At 40.8% G+C, this 10,566-nt stretch overlaps 1 protein-coding gene across 1 annotated transcript in view; it reads right to left on the bottom strand.

Moving 5' to 3' along the window:
• Window positions 1–238: 238 nt before the first annotated feature.
• Window positions 239–10,566, bottom strand: part of LOC308092370 (antigen WC1.1-like) — a gene marked incomplete at its 5' end in the record, with an annotated part of 29,617 nt that continues 19,289 nt past the window's right edge. The window contains 14 exons of the mRNA XM_080438221.1: window positions 239–2,374; window positions 2,519–2,610; window positions 2,782–3,114; window positions 3,578–3,877; window positions 3,973–4,278; window positions 4,748–5,047; window positions 5,141–5,446; window positions 6,069–6,386; window positions 6,479–6,784; window positions 7,046–7,078; window positions 7,479–7,784; window positions 8,766–9,065; window positions 9,162–9,194; window positions 9,589–9,894. Of these exons, the coding sequence (XP_080294347.1) occupies window positions 1,757–2,374; window positions 2,519–2,610; window positions 2,782–3,114; window positions 3,578–3,877; window positions 3,973–4,278; window positions 4,748–5,047; window positions 5,141–5,446; window positions 6,069–6,386; window positions 6,479–6,784; window positions 7,046–7,078; window positions 7,479–7,784; window positions 8,766–9,065; window positions 9,162–9,194; window positions 9,589–9,894 (3,857 nt within the window). The 3' untranslated portion in view covers window positions 239–1,756. The remainder of the gene's footprint in view (window positions 2,375–2,518; window positions 2,611–2,781; window positions 3,115–3,577; window positions 3,878–3,972; window positions 4,279–4,747; window positions 5,048–5,140; window positions 5,447–6,068; window positions 6,387–6,478; window positions 6,785–7,045; window positions 7,079–7,478; window positions 7,785–8,765; window positions 9,066–9,161; window positions 9,195–9,588; window positions 9,895–10,566) is intronic.

Below are 10,566 nucleotides of genomic sequence, written 5' to 3'. Positions count from 1 at the left end.
CATTGATCAGTAGATGAGACATTAATTGATCAGTGATTAGTAGATGAGACATTAATTGATCAGTGATCAGTAAATCAGTCATTGATTGATCAGTGATAATCTTTCATCACATGCCTGTTGTAAATGTTGTGAGTCTCCTGCTGTTATGAAACTATTGAAAACCTGTTGGATGTGTTTGTGTTCATGGTAACCATGACAACGTTCCATACTACACACAACACATTTAGGAGAGGAACACTTCAGCAGTTTCATCTTTATTGGCTTTTATTTTCTTACGGTAACAAAAATTAAACATCAAACATAACATATTGTATGAATGTAAGTGTTGAACACTGCTGTCAGATGACTAATCAACAGTGAACTTTACATCATTAAGAAGCATTCAGGTCCTTCTGCTTCTGAAAACACACAATGGATCCTATAGGCTCATCCATAATGGTTTGAATGGTTGGATGGATCTTATAGGCTCATCCATAATGGACCAAAACTGAAATAAGTTCAAAATGAGAAATCAACCCAGATGATGTTACATAGAACATAAAAGGATAAGTAACAAAATAAAAATAAGAACATATTAATATACATTGAGGGCCCTATGTTGCACCCTGCGCTATGCCTTGGCACTAAGTGCTATACCCGTTAATTACGCACAAGACAGTTGGTGCTGCCTCTAAACGCTTAAAGCCAATGACACCTGGCACGCTGATTGGTTTTATTAATGTAACGTCCAAACCACACCTATGCATAATGTAAGGGGTAGCGCAGGTGTTTTAGGGAAAAGGATGGTGTCACAAAATAGCAACTTGGCCACGGGAACGCCCCTTAAGTTATCCACTAAAAACATTAAGATGTAATGTTCATAACAAGCCTTGTTTAAAAACAGCAATCAAACAGTAATTTTTGCCCAATATAAAAAAGACGGGCACAATGCATGACTGTAATTCACAATAAAATGTCACCTATCAGGTGATAAGAAGCGGCCTGCTCACTCCTCATGTATTGAAGGAAGCATGAGCTCAGTTCGGGGCTCTCCCCAGGCTGGCAGAGGGAGAGTAGCGACCAGGATTACAAGCTTAGGCAATTGGCACTGGGTGAAAACATGGGTTACAAAAATCGTGGGATAAAAATGTAAAAAACAAAAACAAAAAAACTATAAAATAATGATGCTACCTTATTATTAACAGATCCTCAAAAGCAGTGTTAAACATATGTAATACTTAAACATCTAAAAGTAAGAAGTTAATTACGAAAAATATCTATATACATAATATATGTATATAGATATATAGATGTATTAACACATCTCCACATTCTATTGTTTCAATAGAAACAAATGTATTTACATCAATAGTTGTGTAGCTCAGACTCTGATGGTTCACTGTGTGACAATCTATGACCTGAATGACTAATGAACAATGACACAAACACCTGGGCAGCATAGACATTCATTGTGTACAGTAGGATCAATAGATGCATTTATTGATAACTAATTACTGATAGTTATAATGACTTGATGAAACATCATGAGGGGGAAGACAGACACGGTCCAATGTGATCTGATCTTCAAACACAGAGCTCTTGTTCCCTGTAGGTGTCATTGTTTTCTGACTTGTATCCTCATGAATGTTTTCACTGAAGACTTTATCTGCCTCTTCTAAACCTCACTTGGTCTTTCTTGTACATTTACAGTTCAGTGTAAATGTTCAAACCTTGACTGAGGTGATGGACAGTTATGTGATGGATGTGACATGAACTCCTAGAGATCCACCTCATACACGTGGTGTCCTGGTTCTTCACTTGGTCCAGCTTCAGACCCTCCTGGTAGATCTATGTCGTCATACTGGTCGTATTCTGTCTCTTCACTGGGTCCAGCTTCAGACCCTCCTGGTAGATCTATGTCATCATACTGGTCGTATTCTGTCTCTTCACCGGGTCCAGCTTCAGACCCTCCTGGTAGATCTATGTCGTCATACTGGTCGTATTCTGTCTCTTCACTGGGTCCAGCTTCAGACCGTCCTGGTAGATCTATGTCATCATACTGGTCGTATTCTGTCTCTTCACCGGGTCCAGCTTCAGACCCTCCTGGTAGATCTATGTCGTCATACTGGTGGTATTCTGTCTCTTCACTGGGTCCAGCTTCAGACCCTCCTGGTAGATCTATGTCGTCATACTGGTCGTATTCTGTCTCTGCACTGGGTCCAGCTTCAGACCTTCCTTGGAGGTTTATCTCTTCATACTGGTGGTATTCTGTCTCTTCACTGGGTCCAGCTTCAGCATCGGAACCAACAGCGTTATAATAAACCATCTCAACGTTCTCCCGTCCTACATTATAATAAACTCTGGTCTCCACTTCTGCCCTCTGCCTTCTGGTGGCCTGGAGAAACACAGCAGCACACAACTTGATCTTACTGGATCAGATCAGGTTCTCTTCAATACAAACAGTGGAACTACTTAACTTATATTTTGGTCTGGTATTGAATGAAGATGAATAAAGATTGAATAAATACGTATACATTACCTTCCAGACACGATAGAGGACATAGCTTATCACCACCAACACCAGCAGCATTACGACTGTAACTTTGAGGATGTTAGATGTCAGATGAGAAGCTGTGAGAGAAATATTTTACAACATCAAACATTAAGTAAAGATCAACTCTCAATAAAAAGTGTATTTGATGTAATTATTTTACATTTGTTAATTTATGTCATATTCAATCCTGCTTTATGTAATTTGCTTGATTGAGTTTCATATTGTGAAGTCAATGTAATTCTGGTTACCTGTGACAGTGACAGATAGGAACTGGCTCTTATAGTAAAAGTCATTTGAGTAAACATTGATGTGATAAATACAGCTGTAGTTCCCTTGGTGGGTGTGGTTTGCCACAGGAAACAGGAAGTTGGCAGAGTGATTGACAGCTGGCTGGGTGTAGTTGTGTGTTGTGTTGGATCCAGTGAAGGTGAGGTGGAAGGACCCTCCTGGGTACTGTGGCTGAATGGAGCAGGTGATGGAGAAGCTGTAACCCTCCATCACCTGTGGCCCCTGATGCTGGCCCTCAGAAACCGCATTGATGGAGGAGGAGAGGAAGGTGATGTTTGGATTAAATGGCAGATCTGTAACAAGACAGAGGTGATTGACTGAAACAACAGATGTATACACAGAGAGAAAATGACAATAAGGTCAAATGAGAGAAAGATCAAAAGATTGGAAATACGTTAATTATAAACATCATTGGCTCTAAACAGACAGATGACTAATTGTGTCTGATTCTAAGGGAAATCTTGACAACATAAAGACTCAGTTCAAGATCTGCAATAATCAGCTCATGTATTAAGAATCATGAGTACTTTTGTCTTTTAAAAATTAAATCACATTTCAAATCAAAAGTTATTGGTCGAATGTAATGAAAGTAGAACATGTATTTAGGTTCTCATTTATCCTGAAACTGAAGTGAATGTGCTGCAGACAACATACATTAGGCAGATAGACAGACAGACAGACAGACAGACAGACAGACAGACAGACAGACAGACAGATAACAATGTATATATGCCACTGAGGAAGTCACTGTTTTACCTGAACAGATCACCTCCAGTCTGGCAGTGGAATTACCAGAAACCTTTGTTCCACACTCTCTCAGTGAAGACTCAGACCCAACACAGGAAGATGAAATCCACCAAACAGGTTCACGTGTAAACCCAGAATTCCACTTTCTTGAAAAAGCAGAGCCACAGTCCAGCTGTCTACACACTACAGATGATGACTTCAGGTTCCAGTCAGACCAACCATCCACTGGTCTCCACTCTTCCTGGTGTTTAATCTCCAGTATACCAATGCAGTTACCGATTCCTCCCACCAATCTGACATCAGCAGACTCTGTACAGATTCAAGAGATTAAACAGTAAAGAAAAAAAAATATTAATGTCATTAGAAAATGATAATCCAAACCAAAAATACAATTTGTAATTTACCTAAGCAGGTGAGTTCAACAGTCTTGTCGGGTGAGCTGGTGTTTCTAGTTGAGTTTGAGGTTTTACAATCCAGGAGAACAGACTCGTTGCCGTCACACTGGAACTCTTTGGTCCACATTGAAGTGTTCACTTCTCCATAGAGCGCCCCCTGGAGGACTGAAGGAGCCCCACAGCCAAGCTCCCTACAGACCACCTCTGCATCCTGCTGGTCAAAGTCACCTTCATACACTGAGACCCACGACTGATTAGACTTCACCTCCACTCTGCCTGAACACACACTAGTCCCATTCACCAACCTCACTGACTCTGGAGAGAGAGAGAGAGAGAGAGAGAGAGAGAGAGCGAGCGAGAGAGTGAGAGAGCGAGAGAGAGAGAAAGAGAGAGAGAACATTTCAAGTCGTACACTTTTTTTTTTTTTACAGCGGAATTAACAATCAGACTTTACAAATGACTCACTACAAAGTAGAAGCTTTTTCATTCTCATTACTCCACTGCTGTTCAAACTAAACAATACGATTTTCGACCTGAATACCAATGACAGTTGCCGTCAGAGACGCACAATAATCTTGAGATATACAGTATGTTGTTGTGATATCACGATAATGACAATATTGTTACATCGCCACAAAACCATATATACAGTAAAACATACACAAACACATTACTATTTAGTTCTAAACCTCCTGGGGTTTCAGTCACGAGGGGTGCAGAACCCAGGGCTGTGGCTGTAAAATAAACTGTAAATATTACTGTTGTTGAAGTAGTAGTTTGTTACCTGAACAGATCACCTCCAGTATGTACAAGGAAGTAGCAGACATCTGTGTTCCACACTCCCTCAGTGAAGACTCAGACCCAACACAGGAAGACGTAATCCTCCACGTAGGTTTATGTGTAGAACCAGAACTCCTTTCTGTTGAAACAGTAGAGCCACAGTCCAGCTGTCTACACACTACAGATGATGACTTCAGGTTCCAGGCAGACCAACCATCCACTGGTCTCCATTCTCCCTGGTGTTTCATCTCCAGTAGACCAGTACAGTTATTGGTTCCTTCCACCAACCTAACATCATCAGACTCTGTAGAAACAAGAAAGTAAACGTAAAAACCCCGACACTATTATGTTCATTATAAAACGATAACCCAAACCTAAAGTGTAGTTTGCCTTTTACCTGAGCAAGTGAGTTCAACAGTCTTGTCGGGTGAGCTGGTGTTTCTAGTTGAGTTTGAGGTTCTACAGTCCAGGAGAACAGACTCGTTACCTTCACACTGGAAGTCTTCGGTCCACATTGGAGTGTTTACTTCTCCATAGAGCGCCCCCTGGAGGACTGAAGGAGCCCCACAGCCAAGCTCCCTACAGACCACCTCTGCATCCTGCTGGTCAAAGTCACCTTCATACACTGAGACCCACGACTGATTAGACTTCACCTCCACTCTGCCTGAACACACACTAGTCCCATTCACCAACCTCACTGACTCTGGAGAGAGAGAGAGAGAGAGAGAGAGAGAGAGAGAGTGAGTTTAGAAGATAATTTGATGAATCCACTATTAAATATATATAAATCCATTATGGATGCATTTTGAAATCTAAACACATCAGAGGCAAGCATTTTAATTAACCCTTAAACACACAAAGAAAGGCAAATAGCAATATACTCAGTGTAAAATAATTTCATACATATGGAATTACATAATCAATAAATAAGAAACGCATTCACAATTAATTAAAGAGGGAAATAAAACTAAAAACTAACCATTATCATCATCAGATCCTCGCCAATAGCTCATAGGAGACTACAAGCCCCTACGAGTCCCCCCCCCCCCCCCCCCCACACCCTCACACACACGCACATGCACATGCGCGCACGAATGCACAGACGAACACATGTAAACTGATAAAATGATGAATGGATAGTCAAACAGATGGACAGACAGTATGTCAGACAGACGGACAGAGAGACAGACAGTATATCAGACGGACAGACAGACAGACAGACAGACAGACAGACAGACAGACAGACAGACAGACAGACAGACAGACAGATTAAATGAGTGACTGTAAAGATTGCTGTCATTGTTCAAGTCATTGTTTTTCGTTACCTGAACAGATCACTGTGGGTCTGCCTGTAATCAAACCTTTCCGTTTGATACCAAAAGTCTCCATTATGACACAGTCGCTCAGTGAAGACTCAGAACCAGCACAGTAAGGTGTAATCCTCCATACAGGTTGATGTGTAAAACCAGAACTCCTTTCTGTTGAAACAGCAGAGCCACAGTCCAGCTGTCTACACACTACAGATGATGACTTCAGGTTCCAGTGAAACCCACCATCCACTGGCCTCCATTCTCCCTGGTGTTTCATCTCCAGCTTACCAGTACAGTTACTGACTCCTCCCACCAACATGACATTATCAATCACTGTAAAGAGTCAATAGAGTAAATATTAATGCAATGCACTTACTTTTAGTATTGAATATTAATCCAAAGCAAGAAAATAGCTTGTCTTTTACCCAAACAGGTGAGTTCAACAGTCGTGTTAGGTGAGCTGGTGTTACTAGTTGAGTTTGAGGTTTCACAGTCCAGGAGAACAGACTCGTTGCCTTCACACTGGAACTCTTTTGTCCACATTGGAGTGTCAAGTTCTTCATAGAGCGCCCCCTGGAGGACTGAAGGAGCCCCACAGCCAAGCTCCCTACAGACCACCTCTGCATCCTGCTGGTCAAAGTCACCTTCACACACTGAGACCCACGACTGATTAGACTTCACCTCCACTCTGCCTGAACACACACTAGTCCCATTCACCAACCTCACTGACTCTGGGGGGGGGGGGGGGGGGGGGGGGAAGAGAGAGAGAGAGAGAGAGAGAGAGAGAGAGAGAGAGAGAGAGAGAGAGAGAGAGAGAGAGAGAGATGTTTTGATTAAATGAGAAACAATAGCATCCCGTCTCACTCAAAGTATTGTGAGAGAGAAATAATTATTACTTAAAAGATTACATTATTTCACCAATGCAGAGGATACATGATTACTACATGAAAGCATTGTAAACAATCAGTTGTCCTTCTTTCATCTTTGTTTACCTGTTGAGTTGTGTGTTGGTGTAATCTGGAGAGCTGAGGAGAAAAATCATCAAATAAATGAGTTTCACTGTAACAGAGTGCATGGATCCTCTCTACCAATACAGCAGCTTGTTGATGTGTTGAAATACAGGACAAGAGGTCCTTTGTTGATCCTGTTTGATGCTATTTAATGATGAAAATAAGTTGTATACAGGAATATAGAATTAACTATGTGTTTGTTGATAGCAAATAACTTTAATTTTGTCACCCTCTGTGACTCTAATTACTGCATCATGCCAAGAGATGATATAATGGACTGAATTGAATTTGGATATAAAGATTTCGTTACTCTCCTAATGGTATTACAAATGTATGCAGCACTTTTAGATTCAAATCACATAATAAAGTTCATATTTTGGTAAGTAATAATCCAAAGATATAGTTTGTCTTTTACCTGAGCAGGTGAGTTCAATAGTCTTGTCAGATGAGCTGGTGTTTCTAGTTGAGTTTGAGGTTCTGCAGTCCAGGAGAACAGATTCACTGCCTTCACACTGGAACTCTTTGGTCCACATTGGACCCTCCACTTCTCCATAGAACGCCCCCTGGCGGACTGAAGGAGCCCCACAGCCAAGCTCCCTACAGACCACCTCTGCATCCTGCTGGTCAAAGTCACCTTCACACACTGAGACCCACGACTGATTAGACTTCACCTCCACTCTGCCTGAACACACACTAGTCCCATTCACCAACCTAACAGACTCTGGAGAGAGAGAGAGGGGGGGGGGGAATTGGGGGGGGGGTGTATTGCGCAGTATGGCGAGAGAGTAAGCATTATGATTTAAAAAGTAAATGCATTAAACCACAACATAGGATACATGAATCTTTAAAGGTTCTATGACATTTTAATTTTTTTTTATTTTTTTGGGGGGGTTTATGACCTCAATTACACCCAAAAAATCTGAACTTTGAACATTCAGTGCATTTTCTGTGGTCTGGGGTTTTCTGAATAATTAGGCTGAAAAGTAATCTGAGCTTGGCCCTTGGGCAGTGAAGTCACAGGCCATTAATCCCGCCCAATCTCCTCCTCGCCCCTCCCCTCCCATCCCCTATCCTTTCCTTTGGGGGGGGGGGGGCGGAGCAGAGGCGATGATTGACAGGCAAAATCCCTCAACAGCGACACCCGCAGGCAAAGATTTATTTTTTCATTGCAGTTGAAAAGGCTTTAGAAATGTGAGAGAAAAACACCTGCCATGGATCAATGGAGTGGAATGTTTTGTTAAAACTTTTTATACACGTTTGAAGGACCATGACAAAGACTTTTAATGTGTGGTAAAACTGAATGTCATGAAACCTTTAAAGAATGCATCTGGAACTCTACATACTCTATTAAGTCTAAACATAGAGTAGACCTTATCTTCTCTACTATCCAGTAATGTGACTCAATATGTATTCATCTAGTAAAATAAACTTTAAATAACAAATGGAGCTCTGTAAACGTGTCTAATCAATTTTGAACTTCAGATGAAACAAAATGGCACGTTTTAAATGCATATTGATAATGACACAACTTTTAAAGGCACACAGACATGCAGATATAGAAGGACAGACGTATGCACAGTAGAGACAAGCTATAGAGACAAGCTAGTGTATGAGAGAGAGGGCAATTATATAAGAGAGTGTAAAGATTAGTGTCATTAAGAGAGTGTAAAGATTAGTGTCATTGTTGAAGTAATTGTTTTACCTGAACAGTTCACCTTCAGTGTGACAGTGGAATCATAAGACTTTACTGGTCCACACTCCATCAGTGAAGACTCAGAGCCAACACAGGAAGATGGAATCACCCATCCAGCTTGACGTGTAGAAAGAGAAGTAAATTCTGTTGAGACAGCAAAGCCACAGTCCAGCTGTCTACACACCACAGATGATGACATCCTGTTCCAGTCAAACCAAGCCAACAATGGTCTCCACTCTCCCTGGTGTTTCATTTCCAGCATGCCACTACAGTTACTGGTTCCTCCCACCAGCCTGACATCATCAGACTCTGTACAGAAAATAAGCAGTAAAAAACATTACTTTAATTAAAATACCTTCAAGACTGTCATCTATTTTCAATTGTTCTTCTTTCATCTTTTTTTACCTGTTAAGTTGTGTGTTGGTTTAACCTGGAGAACTGAGGAGAAAAATCATCAAATAAATGAGTTTCACTTTAACAGAGAACATGGATCCTCTCTACCAATACAGCAGCTTGTTGATGTGTTGGAATACAAGACAAGATGTCCTTTGTTTCTCCTGTTTGATGATATTTATTTGATATTCAAAGGCTGGGAATGAGTAAATGATGAAATATATGACTTATATAAAAACAGATAAAGAAAAAAATGTATACAGGAATGAAAATGAACAGTTTGTTTATAACAAACAACATTAATTGAATTGAGAGATATAGATATCTTCACTGTCATAATGTTACCCATATGGAGCACTTTTATCAAATAAAATACTTCATATTTTGGTAAGTAATCATCCAAATCTAAAGTTTACAGTTGAAGTTTAAAGTCTCTTACCTGAGCAGGTGAGTTCAATAGTCTTATTAGGTGAGCTGGTATTTGTAGTTGAGTCTGAGGTTCTACAGTCCAGGAGAACAGACTCGTTGCCTTCACACTGGAACTCTTCGGACCACATTGGACCCTCCACTTCTCCATAGAGCGCCCCCTGGAGGACTGAAGGAGCCCCACAGCCAAGCTCCCTACAGACCACCTCTGCATCCTGCTGGTCAAAGTCACCTTCATACACTGAGACCCACGACTGATTAGACTTCACCTCCACTCTGCCTGAACACACACTAGTCCCATTCACCAACCTCACTGACTCTGGGGGGGGGTGGGGGGGGAGAGCGAGAGAGAGAGAGAGAGAGAGAGAGAGAGAGAGATGACTTAGAATAAATAAAAAACTAAATGGTCCCATTTTGCGCAATGTTATAAAAGTAATTATAATTTAAAATAAGAATTCATTAAAACTGAACGGAAGTTAAATGAATCTTATATGAATGCATATGGAACTTTAAACACATCAGATACAAGTTGTTAAACTGTACCTCTCTACACACAGAGAGAAAGACAAATACTCAACATGTATTCAACAAAGAAAATAACTAAAATGTCAATCATCATCAACAGTCAGAACGATAGAACCGGAAATGACGTCATCCCCCAAAAATGTCTCCGTCCACTCTATGTTATGAGATTTATAAAAACACATCTAGCTTGGATTTCTTCTCCTAGACTGAGTTTTTTGGTGAAAACGAGCCATATTGAACTGACGATAACAATGGAACAGACGATCGCCGTCACAATGTTTTTGTTATGGTGGATAGACGAGACCTTCCCCTTCCCCCCAGACAGCCTTTGTTTATATCCGTGTTCACATCATGGCTTCCATGGCTCTCCGTGGATCATCAAAATAAGGTAAAAACACTGGTAGTGGCGGATGAATTAATTAATTAATACCTGGCAGTGAATGTGTTAAATAACAAATGGATGTAT

The sequence above is a fragment of the Gymnoscopelus braueri genome, assembly GCF_963280865.1.
Source record: "Gymnoscopelus braueri genome assembly, chromosome: 9".
In the NCBI taxonomy this organism is placed as follows: Eukaryota; Metazoa; Chordata; class Actinopteri; order Myctophiformes; family Myctophidae; genus Gymnoscopelus; species Gymnoscopelus braueri.
The sequence above is the reverse complement of the archived record's forward strand: the minus strand, read 5'-3'. Positions and strand labels throughout refer to the sequence as shown.